Raw genomic sequence first — 14,371 nt, 5'->3', positions numbered from 1 at the left:
CCAAAGAAATTTCACATTCTCAGACTGTCAAAATGTATCTGCATCACCTGTTTTCATTACCGCCGGCTATCATCGCCCTGTGCGCAACCTCATCTGTTGTTGCCGCCCAAGCCGATTCGCACCAGCAACAATGGCCGCACAATGTACCCAAGCACCTAAAGTACTTTCCAGAGGACGAGATCCATGCGAAGCGCGGATTGAGTATCGCGCAGAGGTTGCAACATGAGAAGCCGATTGGAGTCAAGAAGATGAGTCTGGACGAAGGGGAAATGTTCATGCTCGACAATTGGATATTCGCCTCAGAATCTCAACAACAGTCTCGGAGATCCGACTCGGACAATCTAGGTAACCTCGCAGTACAAGCTGACCCGCCTTTACGACCGTTGGCCCAGTCGGACTGGTTAGCGCGCATGCACATTAGAGATGTGTTGCTTAAACGCCAATTCAAATGTCCCGAGGGAACAAGTAGCTGCCAGTCGATTGGGGCGCCGGACGTCTGTTGCGGTACAGGAAGCAATTGCATACATACCAGTGGTACCTCTGACGCTGGAAATGTTGGATGTTGCCCCAAAGGACAGACTTGCGCCGGAAACGTCAGCTGTGATACTGCGAGCGGATACTCAAGTTGTCCTGGTTCATCGAATGGAGGATGCTGTTTGCCTGGATTCAAATGCCAGGGCGTAGGATGTAAGTCCAAAACATACACCACCAACAAGATGTCATGACCAAGGTAGATACTAACTTGCACAGGCGTTCTAGAAGCCACATCAACAACCTTCATCCCGCCCTCTTCCACCTCCTCTACCGCTGCTCCCCCACCTCCCACCTCAACAGCAGCCCCAACCTCCACCACACCCTCCCCCTCCAGCACAACCCCACCACCCACCTCTTCCTCCTCTCGCACCGCATACACCTGCTCAACAGGCTGGTTCTCCTGTCCCGCCTCCCTTGGCGGCGGCTGCTGTCAAAACGGCCGCACCTGCGCAACAGGCGCCTCCTGCATCGGCGACAACCCAACCACCAGCACGCGCGCCCCGGACGCCCCCATCCGGCCCACCAGCGGCACCACCACCGCCGCCCAGGCCACCAGCGCAGACGTCTGTCCCCAAGGCTTCTACGTCTGCAGCGCTTACTACCCCTCGGGCTGCTGCCGCGTCGGCCGCGACTGCCAGACGACAGGCTCCTCGTGCGTGCTTCCTACTGGCACCGTTGTAGATACAAATGGCGTTACGGTTGTTGCGCCGACGACCGGCCCGAGCAGTTGTCCCAGTGCGTGGTATAGCTGTGCTGCGAGTGCAGGCGGCAATTGCTGTCCTCAGGGTTATGCCTGTGGTGAGCAGCAGTGTACGGCGACGGCGAGTGGGCAGGCGGGCACGACGGCCAAGGCTACGCCGAGTAGTACTAGCAGTAGCCAGGCGAGTTTTGTGGCGGGAATTCCAATTGCCCTGTCGTTTTTTGCGGTAGGCGTGATTGGGGTTGCAATGGTGGTGTTGTGAGAGGGCGACAGTTTGGCCTTTTTTTTTCTTATTTATTTTTTATGATCACGACGATGAAATGATCAAGACAATTATGATTTATATGACCATGAGTATCTAGCGCGGGTTTTTTTATACATATACACACATATTTAGAACATGATTCGTTTACATTTCTACAAGAGTTTTAATGCAAGGTTGGAAACAAAGAAAAACATGAGGGGATTCTTCTACACTGCTTATAGTTTGTAGCTTCCCGCACCCTTCTTCACACCATCCTTGACCTCCTTGCCCTCGACATCCGTAATAACACCCTTGCGTCCGATAATCTGCACGCCACCCTTCTTCAAGTCACCCAGCAACTGTTTCTTCTCACCCCTCTTCTTCTCCTTGCCCTCGACCTTTTGTTCCTTGGGCTTGTTAAGACCAGCCTTCTTAGCCCTCTCCTTTGCGCGCCGTCGCCTCGATGACTTCTCCTCGCGAGACATTTCTTCGCGGGCAACAGGCATGCCGCTCTTTGTGACAATTTCGGCCTTGTTTTGCTCGTCGCCGGGCTTGTAGATTTCTTGGGGCGCGAGCATGCTTGCGCCTGCGACGTCGCCGCCAGCAGTGGGGCGGGCATCTTCCATTTCAATGGCAGGGGCGTCCGTGCGAATTTCGAGGTTTGGTGCTGCTGGCTTAGGCTTAAAGTGTGAAGAGCTGAGGGAATCGAGTTTAGCAGATACGCTTTTCCAGAGGGCAGAGATCTCATCATGCTCCTTTTTGAGCTTTTCATCCTTGGCCTCGACAAAGTTGGGATCTGTCTGGCGCAGATGCTCTTCTTCATAGATTTCGGCCAGACCTTTGCCAGATTTGGTGTCATCTATCTCGACGCGGCCACGGCGGGGGCCTGTTGCGAGGTCGTCTGGTCTTCGGCGGTGTACCTCATCGAATTCCCCGGCTAAGATGCGTCGTTTGATGAGTGCCTCAATGTCCTCTGATGTTTCTTGAGTGACTATTGGGACAGGTTTACCGGCTCGTTCGAACTCGAGATTCTCCTCGAGGAGCGAATTCAGCGGGCGATCAGCTGCGCGTGCTTCTCCAGATAACTGCCATTGTCGTTTTGCAACATTGGCTGCTTCTAGCTTCCTGATCTCTTCTGCTATCTTGGCCTGTCTGCGTTCGTGTGTGGATCGTCTTGACTTTGGATCTGAAGGGTCAACATCCGAAAGATCGCCATCGCTTTCTACGTCATCATCGTCCTCGAACAGATCTCTGTGTACCTTGGCCATAGTGCGCTCCACGTCTTCTTCGATCTCTTCTTCTGGCTCCTCTTGCTTTTCCGGGAAGTTGTGAGGGTTCGGTCGCCCTCGCTTCTTGCTGTTCTTGTTCTTGTTCTTTCCAGCTTTCTGCGCCGGCGGCGCAAAGAAATCCTTGTACATGACATTGTTGGCGTTCATGCCAGCGTCAAGGCCGTCCAGATCGCCCTCCTCGAAATCATCTTCATCGCCGCTGTCACCCTCCGGCGCATTGAGATCTGCGTTACCAAAGGTTGGTCCACCCTCATCGGATTCATCATCGGACGCGTCTCCTGACGAAGGCCGCGACTTGGTCTTGGCACCACCGGCTTCCATTGGGTCTGCCTCCCAATTTATCTCTTCGTCATCGCTATCCACGCCCTCTCCTCTCTGATCTTGCTGTTCTAGGAAGTCGGTCTGCTTGTTGAAATCATCTATAGAGAAGAAGCCATCATTAAGACCATTTGGATCGGGCACATAGGTTTCTGCAGGCTCGTCATCAGATCCCTCGTCGGAGAGCAGGCCCTCTTCGCCGTCTTCCATTTCTTCATCTTCGTCTTCCGACTCGTCGTCTTCTGGTTTCGCGTCCTCGTCATCGTCCACACCGTCGTATTCCCAATCCACACCCTCTTCTCCTATGTCAGACTCGGTGTGATATTCCTCAGGCTCTTCAAGATCGTCTTCGTCTTCTTCATCAAACTCTGGCACGACGCCATCTTCCTGTTCTGGCAGCGAAAGTTCAATTTCCTCTGCTGTCGCCTCAACAATCTTGCGCGTCTGCTCGAACACTTGGTCTACCCCGAAGCCGTCTACATGGACTTTTTTCAGGTGCAAGACATTAATGTCGTCGTCATAGCCTCCGCCCCGCTTCCGCTTCTTGCGCAACTCTTGTTGCCGTCTCGACTGCGATTCGCTCACGCCAGCAGCGACGGGGTCGAGGTATTGTTTCGCAGCGGCCAGGAAAGACGCATTAAGTTGAGAAGTAGGCTGCAAGAAAGCGAGGGGGTTTGTGAGCAAACTTGTGGGCGCAGTCGCAGCGGCGGGCTGGAGCTCCATTGGGGGCGGAGGGGCTGAGCCCAGGGAGAGTGTATGCGAAGAAACAGAGGTATCGGGCGAAAAGGAAGGCGGTGCCATCCTATCGAATTGTCGTGGCTGAATGCGGTTGGGAAGACTCGCAGTGCAGAGGCACTGAAGTTCGCGCGACAGCATTCGAACTTTTTTGGTGGAGAAGTTGGTCATAGCGCGCGTTAGCTCGACCGCCGCCTAGATCATCTCTTTTGAGATACACACTATCACAAAATAAAAATACGATTGATTCGAGAAATGCATAGTTTCGTGAGGTTTAATCAGTTATATTATATGTTCATGATTATCAATGCAGAACATCAAGCTGGCCATAGCAGCGCCGTGCTGATCATGTGAAATGAGTAACAGAAAATCATCGCTATACTTCTATCCTTCTATCCTTTCCCCCTCCTTCTTCAGCTTCTGGTGAACACTCTTCAACAGTTCAAACGTAAGCATAGTCGTAACGGCTGCAGGAACAGCGCGGACCATATTGGTGCCCATACCATTGTAGAAGGCTCTCCAACCCTCTTCTTGAAGGATTACGGTGCATGTTCGAAGTATGCCACGATAGCGAGGTATGTTGATCATACCGTCTGAAGAAGCTGTTCCTGGAGGTCTTGTGTGGAGTTGATCGTGGTGCCCTCCTCGAAATGTAATATGGTTGTCTGAGTGCTCGGGAAGCGCTCGTTGCTGGGTCTGCAGCCGTGTGCGCAAAACCTCGTGTGGATATGTAGCCGATGTCGCAGTCATTTTGCTGAGTACAGTGGCCAACGCAATTGCAAACCAATGCACCTCCTCGGTCTTTGCGTCTGTTTGGCCCATTTCTAGGCCAGTGAATTTCATCTTCAGGAATTCATATAGTGGAAACTGGATAGCGACGTGCGTGAGTCCAAGCAAAGCTGGTGTAAGTCCAGAGTAGAAGGATATAAGACCTTCTTTGGCATACATCTTGCGGAAGGCGTCAAATGTGTTTTTGTAGTGCCATGGCGGCCGATGTTCGTCTGATGCACGAGCGCTGACTTGTGACATTAATCTCGTCTTCACAACCCAAATGGGGTTGGTGACTAGGGTCGAACAGCCACCGGCAACTAATGAGGCAATAGTTCGAGCGAGCCATTTGTTCTCTGAAAATCAGACCTAGTCAGTAATGCAAGATAAAAAAACCTGGAGTGGCTACTGACCCATCTGAGGATAGAGGAGATTCTTGGTCTGGTCGTATGTGCTCATATAGACTGCCCAGGTGGGAATGTAGCCAAGTAGCATTGGCCCGAGGCCTCTGTACAGGCCGCGGATACCATCCTCGACCCAGATGATGCGCGCAGTGCCACCGAGGCCTTTATAGACGGTGCGGGGCGGTCCAGTATACTTTCGTGGGCGAAATGAGCCCTGCGCCTGCAATCGCGTCTTGATGACATCAAGCGGGCAGGTGACGATGCCGGAAGCGACGCCGGCAGAAGCCCCGCACAACGCATTGACGGAGCCGTCAGGAAGATTTGCGACTTTGACAGCCAGGTTCGCAATGGGCGCACTCCAGGCACTTTGCTTGGTGGGTATCGACATGTCGCGCGGTTGGACAGGCCGGGCGGATGGCGCATACCGGTCGGGGACTTTCGTCGGGGACGGCGGCTCGGGATCGTGTGTCGACATGGGTGGCACTGCGTGTGCCGATTCATTAGAGCCAGTCTATGGGCGTGGTTGAAGAGTGGGTGGGTGCGTACAGGCCGTCGTCCCCTTTGCGGTGCCTCAGTGTGCGGAAACCCCGCAGCACTTGAGTAACACAAGAATTAACGATTGTTCGGCTCCATTGACGAGCGGACCAAGTGCGGAGTTGTCTCTGAGGGTGCCAGGCCAGGCGACTGCACCAACTGTTGCGGAGCGGTTATCTGGGGTGTGGAGTGAGAGAAAGGGCAGCGTGGGGTGGCGGTGGTGATGGTGGATGCTGTGGTGGTGGTGCAAAGCTTGGTTCTCGATGCGACGTCAGAGCCAGTGTCAAGCACAAGTGAAGCTGCTTGAGCGGGTGGGACCGTCCGGTCGCTGACTAAGCCCCTGGCCCGCCGACGGCCAAGCTCAGCCTATTGGCTTTCGTTTCTTTCGCATTACGACCTCACCACCTCCGACTGTCAAAACTGCAATTGACGGCAGCATCACGACTCGACATCCCCGATTCGCCGTCGAACCACCGCAACCATGTCTGCGCCGTCTCTCGCCCCCTACATCATGAAGCGCCCATGGCTGCAGCGCTGGATGAAGCCCCTCTCCAACTGGTACTGCAACGCCGCTGGCTACAGGCAGCTTGGCCTGAGGTACGGAGCCCCGATGCGAACGCCATCTACCGCCGAGGACAGAAAAAAATTCTATATGACAGAAAAATGAAGGGTGTGGGATAATGGGCTGACGGAAATTGCAATACAGGGCCGATGACCTGCTCCCTGAGGAGAACGACACCGTCCAGACCGCTCTCAAGCGTCTCCGACCCCAGGAGGCCTACGACCGTGTCTTCCGTCTGCGCAGGGCTTTCCAGGTACTTTTTATATCAAAAACACAAGAAGGTTGGACATCAAGTGGCTAACATGTCGCAGCTCTCCATGTCCCACCAGCTTCTGCCCAAGGAGGAGTGGACCAAGCCCGAGGAGGTACAGTTACCGCTCCGCATGCATCTACCAAAGGCTAACCGGTGACAGGACGTCCCATACCTCAGCCCCCTGATTACCGATATCGAGGCCGAGATGGCCGAGCGTGAGGACTTTGAGACCATGATTGTCCAGAAGAGGCAGAGGAACGCCGCCAGTGGTCACTAGATATGTGGCAATGGGTCTGGTATGACCATTTTCGGGCTGGATGGAGCGAGTTTGGGGTTTGTGCAATAGAGTGTACCATACCAATGTCTTTCGTACAGGAATCATCTCCATTGCATCCGAACCATTGTTCCCTTTTTTGGTCGTTGGCACGTTGGAATGATCAATATGATGCCCACCAATACTCTGGATAAATTTCCGGAGATGCGACAAAGTGGCCTACCAGAACCTGTTCTGCGAGCATTGTTGTGATTGTGGAGAAACATTGCATCATCTATGCAAAATATGTTTCTACCAGTTTTCGACTGACTTCACTTGCTCATAAATGTCTTCTATGCATCGCAAGCTGTTGGAGTCGACATGACTGAAGGTGGCGACTTTTATCGACGCGGCGGTGCAACTACGGATAAGCGCATCATAGATTGTAGCTAAATACACGGCCAAGGCGTCTATTTATCCCTAAACAACCTCAACTCCATTGATGAGTCGGGAAAGCAATTCATGCACAACGCGTATTATTGGCATTGTAACCTTTGTGGCTCAAAATCATTTGAATCTATCCAGACACAGGTTCAAGATATACAGTCTGTAAACACAAGAAGATGTTTCCGAGCATCATACAGAACGGAATTGGGGAGATAACAATACTTTCATGCAGGTTCACAGAACAAGACAGAATAAGGAGCCTTTAATGATTTAAAGTAAGACCACAAGACACGATATGTGCTTGTTGCTTCTTTCATCTCCCTGCCCTCACTCTGTTCATATTCCGTTGTCATCCACCCCAGAGGTAGATTACATATATATCTAGAGAGTCATTGATCACAACTCCATGATCTCATGTCCATCGTAGTCCACTTCTCCTCCATCACCACCGTCCTCATCCACCCTGGTCAAATTTACCCTAAACGCAGACAGCTCCAATGTCCCAAATGTTCCATCCTCGCGCTCATCCCAAAACACCGCCTCATTGAACGGTATACCTGCATAACTCGTCGTCTCATAGTTCTCCACACAAAAGTCATCCCAGATACCCCCCGCACCTTCACCCCGCTCTTCAGCAAGCATGCCACGCCACTCTTCTCCAAGCGCCCTCTCCTCATCGCGAAACAAAAGCGTCGGGCTTAGCTGAATATAAAACTGCGATGGTGCAAAGATCCTGACAACAGGCGAGTCATACATGTTCGTTCCGTTTGATATCCAACGCGTGACAACCAAGCCTCGATGATCGGCTTTCAGCGTAACCGTAGAATTAAGCTTGGAATCGGCAACGGCATATGTACCAGCGTAGCGCTCATTCAGCTGACGAATAGCAAGTTTCTCAGCCGCACGGATCAAAGTGACAGTAATTACTTCTCTAAGTGTAAAAAGTACCCGGCTAGGCCCAGCGGCGAGAATCGTGATGCCCAAGTCATATTCTGGCACGGCTATGATGACAGAGGTGTAGCCAGGGAGACCACCACCTTTGGTAACGAAGCGTACCATTCGTCTCGAGTCGGCGAGGATACGGTCTGTGTGCAGGATTTCCCAGGGTATGCCGTAGAACGAGTTTAAGCCGCGTGAAGATGAGACGGGGTTGATCCAGTTGATTGCGGGTGTCACAGCATTGAAATGCGTTAAGATGTAGCGCAGGAACTTGGATAGGTCGGTAGAGGAGCTGTATATACCGCCTGTAGGATTTTGGACGCCTTCATCTACGTCCCAGAAATGAAGGCCTGAGGGGATTACGCCTGCAGAGTCAGGGGGGAGAGAGAAGGTGCTTCTAGACATGTTCAAGGGTTTGAATATGGCTTCTTCGATGTATGATTCGTAAGTTTGGTTTCGGGCATGCGACAGGACGAGTCCGAGGATCTCGTAGGCGATGTTGGAGTAGGTGGATGCTTGATTTGGTGCGAAGAGTGGGCGGAATTTCTTGAGCTGTTTGAACAAATCTATGCAGAAATCAGTTAGTACGTTATTCTTTATTCTTGCTGAAAAAATTCCAACCTTTCGCAGTGCAAGGTGTCTCATAATTCGGCGAGTACTCATCACACGTCGGCAAGCCCTCTCTGGAAACATCGGGTGGCAGGCCCACCTTGGCGAGATCAAGATCTTGATGAATGAGATCGCTCTGTGCCCCTAAGAATGTCAAATCAGCTTTTGCTTACCTTCATCGGTATGGCATGCTTGAAACATTGTGCGGTTTTTGTTGTCGGATACCTTACACTCGCGTGGGATGCCGCTGAGCTGGCTGGCCAGACTACGCAGCGTGATATCTTTCCATGGTATGCCACCATCTGACTTGTCTCCCAATCCCTTTAGATACGTATTGACCGTATCATCCAAACTCACATTTCCAGATGCGTGTTGATACAGAACCCCGAGAACAGTAAAAGCTTTTGTTATGCTAGCGATGCGGTAGAGCGCGTCGCCATTGACTTCTGAGATGTCCGGGCGTGAGGCATTGCGATCGCGCGCCGTGTGGTGTCGCGACCAGAGTGTTTCTTTTGAAGAAGTAATTTCTATAGATAAAGAGGTCTGGTCGAATTCTGGTGCGGCGATAGCTACAGTGAGTGCCTCATTTATCGACTGGAATGCCTCTTGGAGGAGAGGATCATGAGCATCGTATCTAGGTGGAGGATGCGCAATATTGGGCTCAAAACACCCTGCGCTTGCGCATGCAGCAAGCAACGGGGTGAAAAGAAGCACTCGCATTGTTTTGAGTGTGAAGCGTTTACAAGAAGTATCGTCAATACAGCAAATGCAAGTGTGGGTTGTCGTATGACATCCCCGCGTCATACTACTAGGAACTGCTGCCTTGTGGCTTGACCACAATCGGCGATGCAACCTGCTTCGCCAGCCCTCTTCTATATCCCCGCGCAACATACCCATTCAATTGCTTCTTTTGGAAAGTTCTCACATGATATCGCATTATGAAAAGCTCCAGATTCTGTTGTCATTTTGATCATTTGTTGTTCCAATGCGGAGAGGTGTGATCACGTGCGATTGTATGAGCCAGGTCCGCAACAGCAGCAACAGTATATATTCAAGTGTTTTGGGTTGTTCCCAGCAAGTTTGAAATCGTCTAATTAATAGGTAATGAATATGGATCGTAAGATCGAAAAGCAATACCGTCGTTCATGCTACAGCTACCAATCAAGCGCAAACTCTATGACCAGTCTCATATCACGTAATTTTCTTATGCTTTGATACAGATTGGACATATCTTTTCTCTCATATAGAGCGCTGAGTATATATTCTTGCAAAGAAATTCATTTTCTGTCTCATAATTTTATTACACACAAACGTGAATAAAACAACGACATCAATCTACACCAGTACTAACTACAGTAATCAACACAAGTATCTCCCCGGAAGGCAAATATACCGATCCACTGGCAGTCCGCATCGCCGAAATGAAAAACAAGCTTACTATCTACGAAGCTCGAAACTATGAGCGCAGCCGTCAGATCCGTGGCTGTGCAACTATCATGAGTGGTCTATTGCTCTTTGTTTTCACGTCTAAAGTACTTCTATTAGATTTCTAGCTTAGTGTGCCATTCCTCATAGCCATTATAATCGCAAGTTATCTTACTTTATGCCTGGGTAACATATGTCTAATGACGTGGATAGGCTAGCGCCATTTTGTGTGATGTAATCACACAAGAACAGAAGATTCCAGTGCAACAATATGATGGAATAAACGCATGCAATTGTAACCAGGGTCAAAAGAGCACGACGACGCTTCGGGGAGGGGTCAGTGGTAATTTTGCAGCAAGTGAAGTATATCTAAAGGGCTAGGCTATACAGATGTATGGAAGGCAAGAAAATTGGCTGGTCTATCGCTTTACTTTCTGTGAATTCAGTAGGAATTATGGGTCTTCAGATTTGTCCGTGGGTGATGGAGATGTATCATGGGCCATATGAACGTGGCCACCAACAACTACAATCTGTGACTTGATTTTTGAGGCATTGAGTCCTACATGGCTTAGAAATGCCTTAAAATAAATCTGATACAGTTTCATATTCGTGAACATAACCTGTTACCGTCCTCAGCTCCTGATTGCTTTTTTGTGAACCCGGCGCTCAGAAGATAGAATGCCAAATGGTAATTCTAAAGCTATCTTCTTATAGGCAAGTTGTACCTTCAAATCCCACCAAAGTTGTGAACAATTATGTCGATCATTCTATTTCGAGAATGCGGAGCGTGTCGACATTCTTGATATGTCAGCGCCACGCGATCATGTGCTCAGGCGTCAGCTAGGCTGAACACAAAGTAGCCCCCCACCATGTAACGCGTCAAGCTCGCCACTTCTAACATTAAGTATTGAGCTCATGCTTTTCGGGAGCACCATAGCAGGACAATTGCTGAAACACACCGTACGTCGTTGCAGCCCCTGGCCAACTGCGCACTCACCGTATGACGTCAGGGCCTATTCACTAGAATAGCCAGCATCCGTTGGAACATCTACAAGTCACAAATCATGTCTCTAAGACGCTCAGCACGCGTCGCAAGTACTAATATACCAAAAGTGTCAGATTTGGATAGTCAAAATGGCGTTGCAAAGTATGAGAAGGCTACCAAATCGAATGCGACGGCAAAGAAGCGCAAGACTTCGAAAGTCGCGTCCAAGTCACAACCACCAGGCGATGTATCGGAGAAGCCTGAAGCCAAAGAAAACACCAAGGGAGCCATAGAACGGACAATTCCGGAAATTACACCCTCATCTGACCCCGTAACGCCTCTTCCCAAAAAACGCAAAACGAAGTCAACTGCAGAATCCCCAATAAAGCCAGTCCCTTTTACACCCACTCCTGCAGCCGTCACGCTTCTATCAAAAGACAGAGCAGACTTCGATCACCCACTGGACGATCTTCCTAAACTGCAAACCCGTCCCGCAGAACCACACGTCACAAACGCACCTCTAGCGACACCAAACGGCTCCCACACCGTCCAGGCCTATGGATCTTCACCAGTAAAGCCCGAGGACGCAACGCCCGCTCGCAAGCGCAAAGCCAAAGAAGTGGTACCTCCAGACGTGGGCGCAATCCCCAGGGCAAGCACGAACATCGATCGCTTGCTGAAAGACGCAGAAGCGCATTTAGTGAACGTAGACCCCAAGCTGAAGACCTTGATCGAAAAGCATCACTGTAAGATATTCAGTCCAGAGGGGCTACGAGAAGTAGTCGATCCATTTACAGCCCTGAGCTCCGGGATTATTGGACAACAGGTAAACGTTCTCCTTCTCAGCACCAGCCCACACATTCCTTCCAGCCATCCAAGAAGCACAATGGCAAAGGAAATCGTATGCACGGCAGAGGTAACAACTAACAAAAATTTATCATAGGTCTCAAGCCAAGCCGCCGCCTCCATCCGCTCAAAATTCACAGCCCTCTTCCCCTCTACCCACCCTTCCTTCCCTTCCCCCTCCCAAGTCCTAGCTCTCCCCTTGCCTACACTGCGCACGGCGGGGCTGTCCCAGCGCAAAGCAGAATACATCCACGGGCTCGCTGAAAAATTCGCCTCAGGCGAACTCTCCGCTGAGATGCTCGTCAGCGCTAGCGACGAAGAGTTGATTGAGAAGCTCGTCGCAGTGCGAGGCCTGGGCCGCTGGAGCGTCGAGATGTTTGCATGTTTTGGGTTGAAGAGAATGGATGTTTTTAGCACGGGGGATTTGGGAGTGCAGTATGTATTTTTATCCTTTTCTCTTTTTGCCCCTTTTTTAGGCCTTTCCCGTACATGTTTTGTAATCTTTTCTTCTTCTTCTTTTTTTCTAGGAGTATTAGGAAAAAAGAAGCTAATGTGGAGTTTTCTGTAGACGCGGCATGGCCGTTTACGCTGGCCGTGACGTAAGTAAACTTAAGAACAAAGGCGGGAAGTGGAAGTACGTATCACCCCCCTCCCCCTCCATCTATTCCTTCTTCCTTTTGCCAGTCAGCGTAAATACTAATGCATAGCTTCTCGCACTATTTAGATATATGAGCGAGCAAGAAATGCTTGCTACAGCCGCCAAATTTTCGCCGTACAGGTAAGTAGTTACCTTATTCTTTCTTCCCTACGCCATTTTTCTCTGTAAAGCTGAAATCCGGAGAAACTAATAGTATCTTTTTTTTAGATCACTCCTCATGTGGTACATGTGGCGCATAGCCGATGTTGACGTCACCGTCTTGCAAAAGTCGTGATGATCTTGCGATATCTCGTCAATCCTGTGTGGAAAGAAAGAATAATAGTAGTACTAGTATCATGACAGCAAGCTCCGCGTTGTTTTTTTCTCATCTTCTTTTATATTCCCGAACCCCTGGTTTACAATCTACAGGGTCGTGCGTGTACATCATTTTTTGTGTGGAGAAGGAAGGGTTTGTGATATGCTTGTTTTGTGGAGAAGGAAGGGGTTCTTGATGTGCGTATGATGTGTACAAGTGTGGGTTTTGTGGGTCAGGTAGAAGCAGGGTTTTTTTCTTGGATCTCTTGGGGGTTCTAACAAGGAAAAGATCGATTGCATATGATTATCAGTCTGTTGATCAGCAGATGATCAATAGTCGTTGACCAGGTCATTGTGACTTTTTTTGATGGAGATGTCGATTTCTTGGCGTGGAGATGGTGGAGTGCGGGCATTTATATCGAGCTATCATTAGATTCGTCAAAAGACACCACGTGCAAGTATGTGATCACCTTTAAAATGCCCTTGTTAATGCTGGACTTATTCATGTGGACAAATCAGAGCACAAGATCCCTTTTTCGTATACACAGATGTCACAGCGGCGTCGTTAGTATCGTCATTGCCGGATGAAAATAGGGGTGAGACGGCATCATCACTAGTAACCGTCAATAGTCCATGTGGGTGGAACCTCAAAGCGTCGTAGCAACAAAGCAGCAGAGTAAGCGGGTAAGATTGCAAAAAGCTTAGGGCGAGCAAAAGGCTTGATCTAGCCAAGATAACGTGAGCGTGAGCATGAGCCGCACTGGAGCTCGGAAGACATCAGTACCTGCCATCTTTGCTGGAACATTTTGCTGAAGAGGGATTCGGATAGTAGAATGGCCATGGTTTGATGTGTGGTCTTGTTGACACCTGTGTATCACGTTGATATCTGCTGGCTGCCTTGAAAAAGGGTTCCCCCGCGAGGCACAGGATGCCTCGTTCGTCCGGCGCTCGAGACTTGAGCGACATGGTCCGCCTACCCGGGAACTCTCGTCGTAAAGTTTATATTGGAACACGACCCTTGAATTGAACTATGCAGGGCATTGTACAGTATGTTTGGTAAGGCAACCTTGCAGTTAAAAAACAAAGTTGGGTAAAAGGTTGAGCGCAAGCAAAGACGTGTGGCCGAGACTATATTGAGTTTGTTGTGCAAGTATCGTACAAGGTAAGGTGTAATGGCCAATCGAAAAGAAATGGTCTGTGGGCCTAGGTAGCTTTTCTAGAACAGCTACCATCGGCTAGCTGAGCAGGACAAGTGCTGTGCTGTTTGCTGTGTCATGTTGAGCTGCAACGTACATGGACGACCTCTTGAGCATGACAAGCACAGTCATACAGTCGGGCCTTATCGTACTAAAAACAACCAACACATGCGGTGTAGGTCCTTCCTGTAGACACCTAGACTTGGATAGCCATTAGGTGTTTGCCGAGGAGCCACTTTTGATATTAAGGGAAATTTGAGTTACCCGCTGGGCCATGTTTCTTTCTTTCGGTGTGCTTAAAATGGCCGCACGGCTAACAGTGGGTGCAAGGCAGATTACGGGGGATGAACATCAACAGAAAGCAGTGGGAGTATCAAG

The 14,371-nt window shown here is 50.1% G+C and overlaps 6 protein-coding genes across 6 annotated transcripts; 3 read left to right on the top strand and 3 right to left on the bottom strand.

Moving 5' to 3' along the window:
• Positions 1-32: 32 nt before the first annotated feature.
• On the top strand, positions 33-1,944 carry PSV08DRAFT_196857 (uncharacterized protein; the record flags this gene model as incomplete). The annotated part of the gene is made up of 2 exons (XM_014219460.1): positions 33-687; positions 751-1,944. The coding sequence occupies 2 exons, from the start codon at positions 33-35 to the stop codon at positions 1,494-1,496; spliced, it is 1,401 nt and encodes a 466-aa protein (XP_014074935.1). The 3' UTR covers positions 1,497-1,944.
• Positions 1,413-3,991, bottom strand: PSV08DRAFT_399689 (Mpp10 protein-domain-containing protein; the record flags this gene model as incomplete). The annotated part of the gene is made up of 1 exon (XM_014219461.2): positions 1,413-3,991. The coding sequence occupies one exon, from the start codon at positions 3,989-3,991 to the stop codon at positions 1,715-1,717; it is 2,277 nt and encodes a 758-aa protein (XP_014074936.2). The 3' UTR covers positions 1,413-1,714.
• Positions 3,992-4,086: 95 nt separating this feature from the next.
• Positions 4,087-5,796, bottom strand: PSV08DRAFT_217588 (mitochondrial carrier domain-containing protein). The gene is made up of 2 exons (XM_014219462.2): positions 5,002-5,796; positions 4,087-4,944 (listed from the first exon to the last, which is right to left on the bottom strand). The coding sequence occupies exons 1-2, from the start codon at positions 5,465-5,467 to the stop codon at positions 4,205-4,207; spliced, it is 1,206 nt and encodes a 401-aa protein (XP_014074937.1). The 5' UTR covers positions 5,468-5,796; the 3' UTR covers positions 4,087-4,204.
• A 120-nt stretch (positions 5,797-5,916) lies between these two features.
• PSV08DRAFT_399687 (cytochrome b-c1 complex subunit 7) lies at positions 5,917-6,822 on the top strand. Its single transcript, XM_014219463.1, has 4 exons — positions 5,917-6,123; positions 6,233-6,341; positions 6,400-6,453; positions 6,502-6,822. Exons 1-4 carry the CDS (start codon positions 6,008-6,010, stop codon positions 6,616-6,618), a joined length of 396 nt encoding a protein of 131 aa, XP_014074938.1. The 5' UTR covers positions 5,917-6,007; the 3' UTR covers positions 6,619-6,822.
• Positions 6,823-7,251: 429 nt separating this feature from the next.
• Positions 7,252-9,309, bottom strand: PSV08DRAFT_217582 (beta-lactamase/transpeptidase-like protein; the record flags this gene model as incomplete). The annotated part of the gene is made up of 3 exons (XM_014219464.2): positions 7,252-8,546; positions 8,602-8,733; positions 8,820-9,309. The coding sequence occupies 3 exons, from the start codon at positions 9,307-9,309 to the stop codon at positions 7,438-7,440; spliced, it is 1,731 nt and encodes a 576-aa protein (XP_014074939.1). The 3' UTR covers positions 7,252-7,437.
• A 1,606-nt stretch (positions 9,310-10,915) lies between these two features.
• Positions 10,916-12,840, top strand: PSV08DRAFT_407886 (DNA glycosylase). Its single transcript, XM_014219465.1, has 6 exons — positions 10,916-10,974; positions 11,025-11,825; positions 11,943-12,280; positions 12,414-12,479; positions 12,570-12,623; positions 12,711-12,840. Exons 1-6 carry the CDS (start codon positions 10,930-10,932, stop codon positions 12,775-12,777), a joined length of 1,371 nt encoding a protein of 456 aa, XP_014074940.1. The 5' UTR covers positions 10,916-10,929; the 3' UTR covers positions 12,778-12,840.
• Positions 12,841-14,371: the final 1,531 nt, after the last annotated feature.

This window comes from Bipolaris maydis, assembly GCF_028858645.1.
Source record: "Bipolaris maydis strain C4 unplaced genomic scaffold PSV08scaffold_3, whole genome shotgun sequence".
Taxonomy (NCBI): Eukaryota; Fungi; Ascomycota; class Dothideomycetes; order Pleosporales; family Pleosporaceae; genus Bipolaris; species Bipolaris maydis.
Note: the sequence above shows the minus strand (reverse complement) of the source record. Positions and strands in the feature narration are given on the sequence as shown.

Coding starts and splice junctions, on each gene's coding strand:
- PSV08DRAFT_399687 (XM_014219463.1), top strand. CDS start 6,008: ATGTCTGCGCCGTCTCTCGCCCCCTACATCATGAAGCGCCCATGGCTG. Junction 6,124..6,232: donor TACAGGCAGCTTGGCCTGAG/GTACGGAGCCCC, acceptor ATTGCAATACAG/GGCCGATGACCTGCTCCCTG. Junction 6,454..6,501: donor AGTGGACCAAGCCCGAGGAG/GTACAGTTACCG, acceptor AACCGGTGACAG/GACGTCCCATACCTCAGCCC.
- PSV08DRAFT_407886 (XM_014219465.1), top strand. CDS start 10,930: ATGCTTTTCGGGAGCACCATAGCAGGACAATTGCTGAAACACACC. Junction 10,975..11,024: donor GACAATTGCTGAAACACACC/GTACGTCGTTGC, acceptor GTATGACGTCAG/GGCCTATTCACTAGAATAGC. Junction 12,281..12,413: donor ACGGGGGATTTGGGAGTGCA/GTATGTATTTTT, acceptor AGTTTTCTGTAG/ACGCGGCATGGCCGTTTACG.
- PSV08DRAFT_217588 (XM_014219462.2), bottom strand. CDS start 5,467: ATGTCGACACACGATCCCGAGCCGCCGTCCCCGACGAAAGTCCCCGAC. Junction 4,945..5,001: donor TCTCCTCTATCCTCAGATGG/GTCAGTAGCCAC, acceptor TCTGATTTTCAG/AGAACAAATGGCTCGCTCGA.